At 41.5% G+C, this 15737-nt stretch overlaps 1 protein-coding gene across 1 annotated transcript; it reads right to left on the reverse strand.

Annotated features, from left to right (window-relative positions):
* Positions 1-3371: 3371 nt before the first annotated feature.
* Positions 3372-4310, reverse strand: LOC110306075 (olfactory receptor 1D2). The gene has a single exon (XM_021178264.1). The coding sequence runs from the start codon at positions 4308-4310 to the stop codon at positions 3372-3374; it is 939 nt and encodes a 312-aa protein (XP_021033923.1).
* Positions 4311-15737: the final 11427 nt, after the last annotated feature.

Below are 15737 nucleotides of genomic sequence, written 5' to 3' on the forward strand. Positions count from 1 at the left end.
AAACTCTGGTCCTTGGGAAAAATATCAAATAGTCTTAACCACTGACCCACATCTCTTCAGCCTTGCACTTTCCTTTCTTTTCTCTTCTTTTCTTTTCTTTTCTCTTCTTTTCTTTTCTTTTCTTTTCTCTTTAAAATAAAGTGCTCAATCTCAGGTGTTTCCTTTTAGAAGAACAAAATAGACCGAGTTAGCCAGGGTGAGTTCACACAAACGGGAATCAAGCTCTAGAGCAATATACATTCTGCTGACCATGGATAGACAGCTTTGGATAGATCTAGATCCATTTAGCCTAAAGTGAAATTTCAATCTGTGTGGTTTGAATGTAAAATGTTCCTCACAGGTGCATGTTTGAATATCTGGCCAGTAGCTCATGATGCCATTTTGGAAAGTAATGTAAAGTCCCCAAAAAGTGGGACTGCAGTATGGCTAGGGCAGGCCTTGAAGAAGGTGTCCTCCTTGTGCAAACCTGGGCTCTCACTGTGTCCTGATGTGAATACCCTGTGCTGTAAGCTCTCACTGTCTTGGTTGGAGCTGCCCCAGCTGCCTGCCTCCCCTGCCACGGTGGTCTAAGATCCCCAAAACTGTCAAAATAGATCCTCCCTCCTTGGAGTTTTTTTCTGTCAGGTATTCTGTTTTGTCATCGAGACAAGCAAAGCGGCTAACAGGAAGGCCAGGGTTCATCTTCTGATGTTTTCTAATTGCTAAGAGTGGGGTGTTCAGGGACTCTGATGGTTGCAATCTCTCTCCTTCAAGTCATTTAACAATTGATTTATGCATTTAGATCTCTGATATGTGCACAGATATTTACAGCTGTATGTCTTTTAGTAAATTCATCTCTTTATCATTATTTAAGAGGCCTTTATTGTTTCTTTTTATAGTGTTTGACTTTTTGTTTGACCTACTTGTCTGATGTAAACATAGCTACTCTTCCAGTTTCTAGTTGCTTGGAAAAAATATATACATACATATTTGAATATTTCTTTGCTGATTTACCCATTTACTCTCAATCTCAATACATCCTTTGCAGTAAAGTGAGTTTCTTGTAGTCAGCACATGGTTGAATCCCCTACTCCCAATCCTTCCAGTTACTATACATGTTTTGATTGGACAACCTTATCTGTTTATATTTAAGGTAATTAATTATTCACAGGTGAATATTTGCTACTGCCTCTTTGTAATTTGTAATTTTTTCCTTTTTCTTTCTCTCCCTTAAATGAAGGACTGGTTTATGTTGGCTCATGGCGTAAGAAGGAGTATAATTCAGAATGGGGCAGCTGAGCAAATTGTGTCTGCAGTTAGGAAGAAGAGAGTGGAATCTCCTCTTCCCCCTGTGTTCCTGTGATGCATTTCACTGTGAAAATGCTTTGGGTCTGTCTTAGTCAGGGTTTCTATTCCTGCACAAACATCATTACCAAGTAGCAGTTGGGGAGGAAAGGGTTTATTCAGCTTACAGTTCCACATTGCTGTTCGTCACTGAAGAAAGTCAGGACTGAAACTCAAGCAGGTCAGGAAGCAGGAGCTGATGCAGAGGCCATGGAGGGATGTTCCTTACTGGCTTGCTTCCCCTGGCTTGCTCAGCCTGCTCTCTTATAGAACCCAAGACTACCAGCCCAGAGATGGCACCACCCACAAGGGGGCCTTTCCCCCTTGATCACTAATTGAGAAAATGCCTTACAGCTGTATCTCATGGAGGCATTTCCCCAACTGAAGCTCCTTTCTCTGTGATGACTCCAGCCTGTGTCAAGTTGACACACAAAACGAGCCAGTACAGGGTCCTTTTTATATTTTGTGCAACCACTATAGATAGGCTTATCTTCATTGTTATTATGAGGCTTAGACAAAACATCTTATTTTAATAACATGCTGTTTTATGCAATTATTTTTGGTCAGAGAGGAGACTTTTGTTTATGATCTTGCTAAGGTCTGCTTTTTCTATTTTAAAGTCTGTTATCTAATGTTACTATAGCAACATTTTACTTAAAATATGGTGTCTGCTAATTTGTAACCTTTTACCTTCAAGTTTTGTTGTGTATTTAATTCTTTTAGTGTTCTCTCTCTCCCCCTCTCCTCTCCTTCCCCTTCTCTCTCCTCCTCCCTCTCTCTCCTTCTCTTTGTCTCTTTCTCCCTTCCCCCTCTATCCTTCCTCCCTCTCCCCCGAACTTGAGCATACCCCCTCATGTATGCTCAGCATATGTTCTACTTTGACCTTCACCCCCAGCTGTAGCATCTTTTTCCTTTTGTTCATTTATGTTATTTTTTTTAAAGATTGATTTATTTTAATTTTGTGTGTATGAATATTTTGCCTGCATGTATATCTTTGCCTGGTTCCCACAAGAGTGAGAAGAGGGCATTGGATTCCCTGAAACTGGAGTTGCAAAACTGGAGTTGCAGGCGATTGTGAGTTGTCATGTGGGAACTGGAACCTAGGTCCTCTGGAAGAGCAGCAAGTGCTCTTAATTGAAATGTCTCTCTAGCCCTAGCATTTGCATTTTAAGCAGATAGATACGCATATTTAAATCAGCATGGTAAACATTATCTCTTAATTGGTGAGGCAGGCTCATTTACATACAGTCTTGTCTATTTTTCACAATTGGCCTTGAGCTCCATGTTTATGCTTGCAACCCAGTTGGAAAGTTTTGATAGACACTATCAAAGGTTTTGATAGAATATGTTGATGAATAGCAGAATGGGTTTTTTTAAAATGTTTTTTATTAGATATTTTCTTTATTTACATTTCAAATTTCAAATGCTATCCTGAAAGTCCCCTATATCCTCCCCCTGCCCTGCTCCCCTACCCACCCACTCCTACTTCTTGACCCTGGTATTCCCCTGTCCTGGGGCATATAAAGTTTGCAAGACCAAGGGGCCTCTCTTCCCAGTGATGGCCGACTGGGCCATCTGCAGGATGACTTTTCCATCAACTGAACCTTGCGTTCTGCAGTCTTACACCCCTCTGGCTCTGTCAATTCATCTCTCAAGGGTTTCTTCCATGCCAGCATAGCCCAGTGACCAATAATCCGTCACCATTGCTTTTTTGTGCATTTGTTGTATGTGAGATAACACAAAAGATGTCTCTATGTCATAAATGGGTATATCTGGAAAAGCCCAAGAATGTGGTCCTATGGTCAGACACATTGAAAAATTCGACCCTGCAATATTCTAGTGTTGGTGTTAGTGTGACCTTATTTATTACCAAAGATGGTGAGATCTAAAGGATGCTAGGATGTACTTACATGTCTTTCCATCACCACAGAGGTTTCATTTAGAGCCAGGACTGTATCCAAACACTCCTGCATAATCTGTAGGGTGATAGCTGCATATCATGAAGGCTATATGCTCTCCACTTCATTCCCCTTTCCCCCAAACAACCCTCATGTTAGCTTCTGAAGTGGCTTCCTTAGCAGTCTTCCCAGAGCCCCGTGCATGTCCTTGTTCCTCAGGCTGTAGATGAAAGGGTTCATCATGGGTGTCACCACTGCATACATCACGGTGGCTACTGAGTCTTTCATGGAGTAGGTGTGCAGGGGTTTCAGATACACCATACAAAGTGTCCCATAGAAGAGGGCCACCACAGCCAGATGGGACGCACAGGTGGAAAAGGCTTTGTACTTGTTAGAGGCTGAAGGAATTTTGAGGATAGCTCTGACAATGCAGATATAGGACATGATCATGAATCCAAAAGGAACAAGGAAGACGAAGCAGCCCGTGGCGATCAGCATCATGTGATTGATGTGGGTGTCAGAGCATGCAAGCCTCAGCAGGACATACATTTCGCAGAAGATGTAGTGGATTTTCCGAGATCCACAGAAGGTTACTCTGGTCATGAGGAGGGTGTGGATGAGGCCATAGAGGATAGATAAGGCCCAACACAAGATGAGCAGTAAGATACAGAGCTTGGGGCTCATGGTTGTAGTGTAATGGAGAGGGTGACAGATGGCCACATAACGGTCATATGCCATTACAGCCAGGATGAGATTGTCCAAGGCTACCAAAGACACCAGGAAGAAGAGCTGTGTCAGACATCCTGGGTAGGAGATAGCTTTGTTCTGGGATTGAAGGCTCACCAGCATCTTGGGGATAGTGTTGGTGACAAAGAAGAGGTCAGTGAAGGAGAGGTTGGCCAGGAAGAAATACATGGGAGTGTGCAGGTGCGAGTCAGAGCCAATGGCCAGGATGATGAGCACGTTCCCCACCACTGTGACCAGGTACATGGACAGGAAGGTCCAGAATAGGATGCGCTGATGCTCAGGAACCTCCGAGAGTCCCAGGAGGAGGAACTCAGAGTCCCCACTCTGGTTGCCTCCGTCCATTTCCCAGTTTTCTGCAATGTGAGCAACAACAATTGCTTACCAAGCACTCGTGTTCAGATGCAGAATGAGCATAAACAAAACCAACAGCTTTCCTAGTATTAAAGGTATCTTAGAACTAGGTGTGAAGGCACTTGCCCATAGTCTACGCTACTCAACAGGCTGAGGATAATTTCTTGAGCCTAGGAGGCAGAAGCCAGCTTGAGCAACATGATAAGACCTTGTTCCCTCCATTCCTAAAAATAAACTCAAACCCAGATTGATTTCAGTGCTTTGTGTGTACCAGGTAAGTGCTTCACTCCTGAGCTACATTTCTAGCTGTACAAAACACACACACACACACACACACACACACACACACACACACACACACACATTCTTTCTTTATATATTGTCATAAAATCAAAGAAAAGTATAACCAAAGAACTAAAGGAAAGCCCAACAATGATGTATCAAATAGGGAATCTGAATAAAAGAAAGTATAAACAAAGAACAGTGGAAACTCTAGGATTTTGAAATGCACAACAAGCAAAATTGAGATTTTACTTGATGGGCTCAGTAATAGTTTTGATCTAGCATGAAGAAGAGAAGCAATCCTGAAGATGGACTGCTATGAACTGTGCTAGCAGAAAAACAGAGAGAGAGAGAAAAAAACCAAAGCTGGAGAAAGAGAAAGAGAAGGAGGAGGAGGAGGAGGAGAAGGAGGAGGAGGAGAAGGAGGAGGAGGAGGAGGAGAAGGAGGAGGAGGAGGAGGAGGAGGAAAAGGAAGAAGAAGAAGATGAAGAAGAAGAAGAAGAAGAAGAAAAAGAAAAAGAAAAAGAAGAAGAAGAAGAAAAGAAGAAGCTAATGAACAAAGACTCAGAAAAGCATAGGGCATCAAGAGACAGAAGAGCCAGAGGGAGAAGGGAGAAGTTTCAACACACCGAAGGGGAAACCAGTTGACAAGTTCCCAGAGTAACAGAAAAGCTGTGGTCCAAAAACCACAGCTGCTGTTAAATACACTAGTTGAAGACACAAATCACTGCTATTTGCCTAGATGTTACTAAGTCACTTAATTCACAGAAGATATTTCTTTTGATCCATTTTATAGATGAGGCCATAGAAATGTTTAGACGGCTAATGGATTTCCAAGATTCTACTGGCAACTGGTGGGGCTGGAATTTGATGTACCTCCAAATCTCCTTCCCCAACTGCTCTCTCACATATCAAGAGTAATAATGCTTATCTCACCAAGGGTTCTGGACAAAAACCTGAAATGCCACATGGGGCACATTTCTCCAACCCTAACACATGATTATAAATTGGATAGACTTTTATGGAAAGGGCTACCTGTTCAACCTTCTGGTATATTTCACCCAATTTTTGCAGAGAACTCTACTCTGGGTGGGAGAAAGGGGAAGAACACGGCTTCTAGTGTTCTCTCCGTCTGGGGCCTGGTTCTGCTCTCTCCTTAGGAGCAGCATCAGCTCATCCTGTACCAGCAGTGAAGGGCCTAGGATACTGAGATGGTTGGTGACTGGTCTATGTCAGACCCTGAGTTGCAACTGCACAGGAGAGTGGAGTGCGCAAGTGAACTATTTTTGGTTTCCATACAAGGGGAGAGATTGTCCAGGTCAGGAATTAAAGAGTAATGGTCAGAATGAGGTGGGTACGCCAAGCAAGTGCTGTGCCAGCAGAGAGACCTGGGGAGGCAGGAGATTCCTCATCCTGGAAGGTATCCAAAGAAGCCTCAGAAGTCTATATAGCATGAGTGTTTCAGAGCTGACTAAAGTGGAGTAGGTGATGATTAGAATTTCTTTATAGAAGAAACTATCCAGCTGTGGCGGGGTGAGGGTGATCTTTTGGTATCTGAGTGGGAAGAGGATGACTCCTCCGGATCTGCTCAGAGACTACCACAGCTTTCTGCAACCTACATAGCTGCAGGTCTCACAGTGTCTGAGAAGGCCTTTGAGCTGTGACTGCCCCAGTGAAAGGGAGGCCCACTCCCTGAATCAGTACAGGACATACCCAGACAGCAAATTCTCAGCACAGAGGAGATTTATTACCCTAGAGGGTGGTTGTGGTTAGATGGATGCAGAGATATAAACCCCTCTATTAGGTGTTTGGCTGTGTGTGGAAAGAGTATAGGGCAAGCAAAAAAAAAAAAAAAAAAAAAAAAAAAGAGGACTCTACGCTTGAAGGAAAAACAAAATAGGCTTTGTCAAGTCCTCTGTCCTCCTTAGTGGGATGATGGTGAGTGGGGACATGGATATGGGCTTCTTGTCTCATCTGTGCAGCCCTCCTTGAGGATGGAGAACAGCATGTGGGGCAGGGGGTAGTACTTTGAAGGGGAAGTGTGAGTGAGAAGATGAGAAAGAGGAGAGGGGAGGGGGAGAGCAAAGAGGGAGGTAGGTAGGTATCCAGACCTTACCCTCTGCTCTGTGTGGCTCTAGTTCTGTTGCCTTCATTTTTCTCATATACAGGATAAAATTTCAGTCCTTTAGCTTTTGAAAACAGGACTTGGTGCCTTGTCCTCTTGGCTACAAGTGTGGAGGTAGGAGCTTCTTTCTTGGGCTTTCAGTCCTATAAATCAGAAGACAGAATTTAAGGCTCTTTGTGCTGTGGTTGGTCCTTGGTTTCTGAGAACTGATGCTTGAACCTCAGTTTCATGAAGAAAGGGTCTGGAAAGGGTTATTTATTAGTTTTGGAGAGGCCTTGGGGGAGACAATCCCAAGATGGTTACCTGAGATGAACATGGAACTAATTGCTCCAATGTTAATATCTGGAGGCAAAGGAATTGGGAAATGAACCTTGTTTACAGGAGGTGAAACAAATCATTACTACAGAGAATCCTTCAAGTTTCCCTAAGAGTAAGACTAAACTAGAAATAAATGGCTCACAAGTCCTGAAGTTGGCTTGGGCCATTAGAGGTTTGGAAAACATCAAATGCTAGTGACTTCAAGTACTAAGTTAAGGTAGTTTTTAAAAACCCAGGACATGACCGTAGCTCAGTGGTAGAGTGTTCATCTGGCATACATGGAGCCTTGGGCTTGATCCTAAACTTTGAAAAGAAAGTCTTTGCTATAGATGGTGGCACATGCTTGTCATCTTAGCACTGCTGACGCTGAGGCAGGAGGATCATGCATGAGGCCTGTCAAGGTCACAGAGTGAGGACTCATAAACAAAATAGTATACACAGAGGAAGTCTGAGCTAGGATGAGTTAGTAAGTCCTGATTGGCCAGGTTAGCCATTATAGCCAAATAGTGAATTTTGATTGGTGGACCTGGGTGTTTAGTTTCAGTAATGACAAAATAGTATACACAGAGGAGATAAAGTCACCTGGACCTCTAATTATTTCTCTTAAACATAGTATCTAGAGTGTAATGAAAGAGAGGTAGACAGATAAGAACGTGAGACCACAGGAGCATGAAGCAGCATGGAAGGCATACAGGGGATCCAGACCATGTAGCTGCCAGACACAAACTGGAAAGCAATGATGTTTATGGTTTAGGAAATACAATGAACCTGAAAATTCAGGGAGAAAGTTTGATAAACTGAACAGTCATGAACACCCAGGAAAGATCAGTGTTAGCTTCTAGTCTGTCCTGCTTACATCCTTACTCCCTGAAGCATTGATCGCAACAACCGAGAGTTAGAAACAGTCTGAATTCATCAGTGAATGAGTCAATATGGGATCCTGTTTGGCTGTAAAGAAACCCCAAATCCAGCCACTTGCAGCAACGTGGATGGAACTGGAATTACGTTAACACACCAGGCATGGACAAACAAGCACCGAGTGACCTCGCCCACATGTGGAATCTAAACGACCAGAACTTTGTCTTTGCTCTTTCCCCCCTAAACTCTCTGATTTGTTCTTTCTTAGTCCTGACTTAACAAAGACTTAACAGTACATGGGTTCAAATATTATGGACAGATTTTGGCACTACTGGTTATGGTAGTTTAAATGAAATGTTCCTCATCGTCTTGGACATCTGAACACTTGATCCCAACTAATGGCGCCATTTGGAGGGTCTGGGAGGTGTGGTCATGTTGGAGGTAATATGCTACCGGAGTCAGGCTTTGAGGCTTTACGGACTTGTGCCAGTTTGAGTTTTCTCTGCTGCTTGGTTGTGGTTCAAGAGTGAGCCCTCAGCTTCCTTTTCCTACTGCTAGGGCTACTGCTTGCTGCTCTGATATCCAGGATCTTATCTCTGTGGAACCGTAAGCCCGATTAAATTCTTTCTTCTGCAGATTGTCATGGTTATAGAAGGAGAGTGGTTTCTGGGAATGGGGAAAGTGGGTATTGAGGAGTGGATGCTCTCAGAAGACAGAGTAAGGATGTGGGCTGCACTAAAATTTCACTTGGTTTTAGAGTAGCTCTGGGGCAGAGATCACACTAATAGAGTCACACCCACCTGACTGGAAGAAAGACAGTCTTGGAACTCAGTGTCAGTCCTTGGCCATAGCTTGCTCTCCTATCTCCTGGAGATAGGAGATAGTGGGCACAGGGAGAGTTGTTCAGCTTCTCAGGCCAGAAAATGGAAATTACAAGCTATTCTCAGTCAATACTCAGAGAAGGTTAGAGAGGGGTGTGTGAAACAGCTAGAGAAAGGTACCCAGAGCAACCACGAGTACTGAAGTGCATATAGCCTTGATCCCAATAATCCATTCTGGGCTATATGTTCTGGAGAATCTTCATTCATGTCCCTAAAGAAAAAATGTACATGAAAAGCCATTTAAGTATTATGAAAGATGGTAGAAATTAGTAAGTCCTAATTAGGATTTTTTCCTAGTGAATATAGGGAAGAATCCAGACCCATATGCATAAAATTTCCTTGTAGAACTCTCTTCATTGTATCCTATAAGTTTTGATGTTTTATTCAATTTTCATGCAATTCTAGGAAGTTTGATTTATTTCTTGCTTTTATTTGTGACCCATTAATCATTCAATTACTGAGTTCCTAGATACAGCTATCCTGCTGAATCTAGAAACAGTTTTCCTATAGTCTTCTACCCCTTGTGGCTCTTACACTCTTTCTGGCCACTCTTCTGCAATGATTGTTGAGCCTTAGGAGGAGGGATTTGCTACATGTGTCACATACAGGATGGGAACAATATTCTGCAGTCTCTTATTCTGCACATTGGCCAATTTTGGGTCTCTGTGTTAGCTACCATCTACTGGAAATAGAAGATTCTCTGATAAGGGTTGAGAGATGCATCAGTCTATGGGTACAACTGTAAGTCAGTAGGAGTCAGTTTAATACTTTGCCCATCTAGAAGAGTAATAGTAGGAGGAGAAACCACTACTATCTCTACTTTGTTTTTTATAGCCCACTGAATTCAATTCATGCTGCCCATAGGTTAATATATTTGGGGCTATCCACTGGATCATGGGCTAAATCACTGGATCAGTGGTTAAATAACCAAAGAAAAATGACTATCATTTTCCCAACCTCTATCAACTGCCAATAGAGCCTCAGGTAAGGGTTGGCCTTGTGAGTCTCTTCTCATCCATGCTGTAATTTTGACTGGCTTGACCTTGTGTAGTTAACCAGAGCTATCATAAGTTCATTAGTGCGGCAGCCACATCATGATCAGAAGATGGCATTTTATAATACTACTCCCATTCTTCATACTTTTTACACACTCATTCATGATATTCCCTGAGATTTGTGGAGGGTTGTTGATACCAAGTTTCCATTTACTGGGTACTCACGATCACTTGTTCTTAGCAGTTTAATTGGCTAATGTATGTCTCCATGGATCACTGATCACTGAAAAGAAAAGCTTCTCTTCTCTACCAAGACTGAAAGTAGCTCATATCTACAGGTATCAACACATTTTTTTTAAAAGGTAGTTTGACAACATGATTATTTAGAAAAATAACAATAGTAGGTTCCTGCTTAAGGACTATAACTTCCCCAGCCATGGACTTTTGACCAGGTTTACAGTGCCAGAAATAGAATTTCCTTATGTGGAGAAGGCTCCAAGTCCAATCAGGAAGGCTTGGTTCCTCCATAACAGTTATGTCACTATTGAACAAATGGAAGCATCTTGCCTTGTAGGATGGCATTGTAGCGTGCAGAGGCCACAACTGGGTAAGATCATTGATTTTTTTTTTCTTCTAGCAGCTTTAACAACACAGTCTACACCATGAAAGATAATTAGCAGAGAGGAAATTTCTCAGTTGGTTTGAGATTGATTCCTCTATGTACTGCAACCAAAGTGTGTGGTGTTTTCAATAAATAGAATCTTGCTACTTGGTCATGGCAGGCAATCAAGAACTTGCAGGGAGATGTCCTCCCATGCCTGGTGTGAGATTTTTATTTGTTTGTTTGTTTGTTTTGGTTTTTCAAAACAGGGTTTCTCTGTGTAGACCTGGCTGTCCTGGAACTCACTCTGTACACCAGGCTGGCCTTGAACTCAGAAATCTGCCTGCCTCTGCTTCCCAAGTGCTGGGATTAAAGGTGTGCGCCACCACTGCCCAGCTTTTTTTTGTTTGTTTGTTCTTGTTTTTGTTTTTTTCAAAACAGGGTTTCTCTGTGTAGCCCTGAGATTTTTGTTTGATAACCTGTGTCTTCTGAAAGCAACATTGTCTAACCATACAGAGTAACTCTGTACATTCAGCTTTTAAAAGAATTTTTTTTCTGTACAAATTTTTTTGTACAGTCATTTTCATTGAATTGTAGAAAGTCTTTAATTTTTTTCTTTATTTCTTCCCTGGTCTAGTGGTCATTGAGTAAAGAGTTGTTCAGTTTCCACGAATTTGTAGGCTTCCTGTTGTTGTTAAGTCCACTTTAATACATGATAGTCTGATAAGATATAGGGAATTAGTTTTCTAGTATTTGTTGAGATTTGCTTTATGAGACTATATCATTGATGTTGGAGAAGATTCCCTGAGGTGATGAGAAGAAGTTTTGGTGAAATGTTCTGTAGGTATTTGGTAGATTTATTTGATTTATAACATTGGTTAGTTTCATTACTTCTCTGTTTAGTTTTTGTCTTGGTGACCTGTCCATTAGTGAAAGTGGGATGTTTCAGTTTCTCACCATTAACGTGTGGGATTCAATGTGTGATTTAAGCTTTAGTAATATTTCTTTTATGAATGTGGGTGCCCTTGCCTTTGGGGAGTATATATTCATAATTGAGACATCATCTTGATGGACTTTCCCTTTGATTAGTATGAAGTATCATTTTTCATCTCCTTTGATTAATTTGGGCTGGAAGTCTATTTTATTAGATATTAGAATGGCACTCCAGTGTGCATCTTAGTCCATTTGCTTGGAAAACCTTTTCCAGCCCTTAGTACTATGAGGTAAAGTCTATCTTTGATGTTGAGGTGTGTTTCTTGTATGCAGAAGAATGATGGATCCTGTTTTTAATCCATTCTGTTAGCTTGTGTCTTTTATTGGGGAATTGAGTCCATTTATCTTGAGAGACATTAATGACCAGTTTTATTTTGTTTTTGTTGTTGTTGGTTTGTGTGTGTGTGTGTACACTTCCCTTCTTTTGGTTTTGCTGGTGTGAGATTATTTATTTTCTGTGTTTTTGAGGATGTAGTTAACCTCCTTGATTTGGAGTTTTCTTTTCTAGTATCTTCTGTAGGGCTGGATTTGTGGATAGATATTGTTTGAATTTGTTTTTTCTAGTATTTTCTATAGGGCTTCATTGGTGGATAGATACTGTTTAAATTTGGCTTTGTTATGGAATATCTTGTTTTTCCATGTATGGTGATTGAAAAGTTTGCTGGGCTAGCAAGTAGTCTGAATCTCTTTGAGTCTGTAGGACATCTGCCCAGGCCCTTCTGGCTTTTAGAGTCTCTGTTGAAAAGTCGGGTGTAATTCTAATAGGTCTGCCTTTATCTGTTGCTCTTTTCCCTTCTAGTTTTCAGTATTCTTTCTTTGTTCTGTAGTTCAGTGTTTTGATTACTATGTGGCAGTAGGGGGTGTGGATGGGACAGGACTTTCTTTTCTGGTATAATCTATTTAGTGTTCTATAAATGTATAAGTTCCTTATACATTCATAGTCTTGTCCTTCTTTAGGTTAGGAAAATTTTCTTCTATGATTTTGTTGAAAATATTTTCTGGACCTTCTCCTCCTATTCCTATTATTCTCAGGATTTGTCTTTTCATAGTGTCCTAGATTTCCTGAAGTTAGATTTAACATTTTCTTTGACTAATGTTTCTATTTCTTCTATCATACCTTCAATGCCTGAGATTTTTCTTACATTTCTTGTATGCTGTTGGTGATGCTTGTGTTAGTAGGTCCTGTTCACTTATCTGGATTTTCCATTTCCAGAATTCCTCAGTTTGTTTTTCTTTATTACTTCTATTTTCATTTTAAGGTCTTGAACAATTTTATTTCTTGCCTTCAACTTTTTTTGGCTTTCTTTAAAGGACTTATTTCTTAAATACATTTCATTCAATTGTTTGTTTGTGTTTTCCTGTATTTATTTAAAGGATTTCTTTATTTAATCTTTTAGGACCACTATCATCTCCATAAAGTTAGTTTTAAGGTCATTTTCTTGCATTTCAGTGGTGTTAGAATATTGAGGGCTTGCTGTGATAGGGTAGCTGGGCTCTGGTGGTGACATTTTGCTCTGGCTGTTGTTGATTTTGTTCTTACACTGGCATCTAGCCATCTGTGTTTGTGGTGATCATATGTCTAGGTCCTGATTTCTGAGTTTATATTTGTTATATATGTTTTGTTCCTTGGTTCTTGTTTCCAGTTTGGTCTTTTGGTCCTTGTGGCTTGGATTTCTGTCAGCCAGCAAGACCTTTGGTCCAGCAAGGAGTGTTTGTCTGAGTTGAGTGCTAGACCTCTGGCAGCTAGTGTGACCTTGGCCCAACAGTGGGGCTCTAACCGAGTTTGTGGTGGGGCACAGTGATTAAGAGGGGAGTGGTGATTGTAGATAGTGGGGGCCATGAAGACAGTGGAAGAGGTCTGTGTGTGGGTCTTCTATTGGAATTCTGGCAGCCAATATGGTCTCCAGTCCAGCAAGTAGTTTCTGCCTGAGTTGGGGGCTGGAGTTCTGGCAGCTGGTGTAGACTCTGGTCCAGCAGTGAGTCTCTCTGTCTGAGTTTGCCTATCTGTTCTTCTGGCAACCATGGAAGAGGCAGATAAGCAAACCTTTCCTTCTACTCAACCTAATTGGGATCCCAACACTAATGAACCTCTAGATGCCCACTGCCATGCCTTCCTGACTAGAATGAGAGCCACTGGAAAGCCAATTAATCTCTCTAAGGTCTCTGAAGTTCTCCAAGGAAGTGAGGAATCCTGTGCTGGTTTCCTGGAGTGACCCCTCAATGCTGAGCAAGAATATACCATGATTAATCTGGGAGCCCTAGAAAACTAGCAATCTATAAACATAGCCTTTGTGATGCAGTCAGCCTCTGATACTCAAAAGATGTTGCAAAAGTTGGAGAAAGTCAGGTCTGAAGTCATGAAAGTAGTGCAAAAAGTCTTTAGTATTAGGGAGGTCAAGGAGAGGAGAAGAAAAACAGGGACAATAGGAACAGAAACAGGGACAAAAATTGTGCAAAGAGAGAGTCACAAAGCTTAGGCTGATAAAGTAAATAAATGCTGATAAAGTAAGTTTAAATAGTAATCTTGCAAAAGATCATAACTTTATTTCACAGAATATATTTAAATTTTTGCTAGGCATGTTTTGTTTTAGATAAGGTCAATGTAGCATAGGTTGGCCTTGGACTCAGTATATAGCTGAGGACCTTAAATTCCTGATTATCCTACTTCCACCCCCAAGTGCTGGACCTATAGGCACTGCCACACCTGCCTTAATATTTTTGCATTTTCATTCTTTAATATAAGTATCTCAGTACCTGAAACTGAAAACATTTTTACATTTTTGAGTATATGAGAAGAAAGTCATTGCTTTTGTTTGTTTGTTTTTCCTCTATAGATCTTGGATTCTTACAGCACTGTTTACTGAAAAGCCTGCCCATTTTCCTACCCCTGAATACATCATTCTCTAGATGGATGCATGGTATATATCAAGTTTATACAGAGTATTTCTAGGCCTTCTGATTTGTTGTTTGGATTCATTTCTCTAATTTTAATCAAATATGACATGTTTTCTTTTAAGATGTGTTGTGAGGGGCAGAATAGTCAAGTACTAAGAATGCTACTGTGTAGGTGATGGTAGCTTTTAGATAGAATTCCTGACACTGGAATTAGCATGCCTTGCTTGTGGGTGTCAGGCTCCATGCACCCTATCCCCAATGAGGCAGACACTGAACACTTGGACAAGATGAACAACAAATATCTGTTGGTGAGTATGTGGCCTCTCATCCCTTCCCACTGGCTAACATCATACAGATGGAGAGATCCAGGACTGCATGTGAAAGAGCTGACACAAACCTCAGTCTTGAAGGTAGAAGCAGAATCACGGAGGGTAGGTGAAATGGACAAAATTGTGTTTCTGAGCAGTTGGAAGAAGAGAAGGAAAACTGTCAAAACTTGATTTGGAAATTTGAGTCCCAGCTCTGCTGCATCAACACTGGGCAAACCAGTAAAGCACCTCTGAGCCTGTTTTCTTCCCTGTCGTTGGGCAAATACTGAGGCTACATGAAAGAGCTTTTATGCATTTGAAATATAAATAAAGAAAATATCTAGTAAAAAAGATTTAAAAAGAGCTTTTATGAAGATTAAGTAAGATACATCAGCAAAATAACAATCAGTTTTTGTTATTTTATCATTCATAGTATTTGTTGATTCCTTATTATGCACTTTGTGCATGTTTAATTTGATTTTCAGATCAACCCTGGGTAGATGAAATGCTACTCTATTTTCATTGAGAAGATCAGTGGGTCTGGTTGCCTTTCATCCCATACCAGGCTGTCCTAGAAATCATGAAAAGGGAAGAAAGGTCCTGTGCCCAAGGAAGGCACGTCCTCTACCATGATAGGAAAGTCCTGTTTAGCTGAGGTGCACTTAGGTGGGGGGGGGGCTGGACTAAGATCCCACCCCATCTGCCATTAATCTCATCATTGGGACCCTCAGCTTCTAAGGCCCTGGAAAATCTGTGTGCAGTGGCATTTCTGGGTTGGACCATCCTAACAGCTCAGGTCTTCTACTGCCTTCCCCTCATGGGATCCCTCCATGCACCCCAGGATCCTGCTAACAGCATCCTCAGGGAAAAGGTGCTACCTTCATGTGGCACTCATTAGGCATGTGAGTTTCAAGAAAGCATCTTCCTTTTGTCTCTTTTTCTTGTGCCCCCTTCCCATCGCTAGGTCATTCCAACTGGGACCTGGTTTTCTCTGCTTAGGGTTCTCAGAGACAGCATAGAACAACTCACTTAGGCATCGTCCTTAGTTCCACAGTGACTGGAGAGAATGAATACACTAGACTTCATAATCCTCATGTGAAAACGGGATTGCTGGGCTGGAGAGATGGCTCAAAAGTTAAGAGCACCAACTGCTCTTCCAGAG

This window comes from Mus caroli, unplaced genomic scaffold, assembly GCF_978045245.1.
Source record: "Mus caroli unplaced genomic scaffold, Mus_caroli_1 scaffold_13, whole genome shotgun sequence".
Classification (NCBI taxonomy): Eukaryota; Metazoa; Chordata; class Mammalia; order Rodentia; family Muridae; genus Mus; species Mus caroli.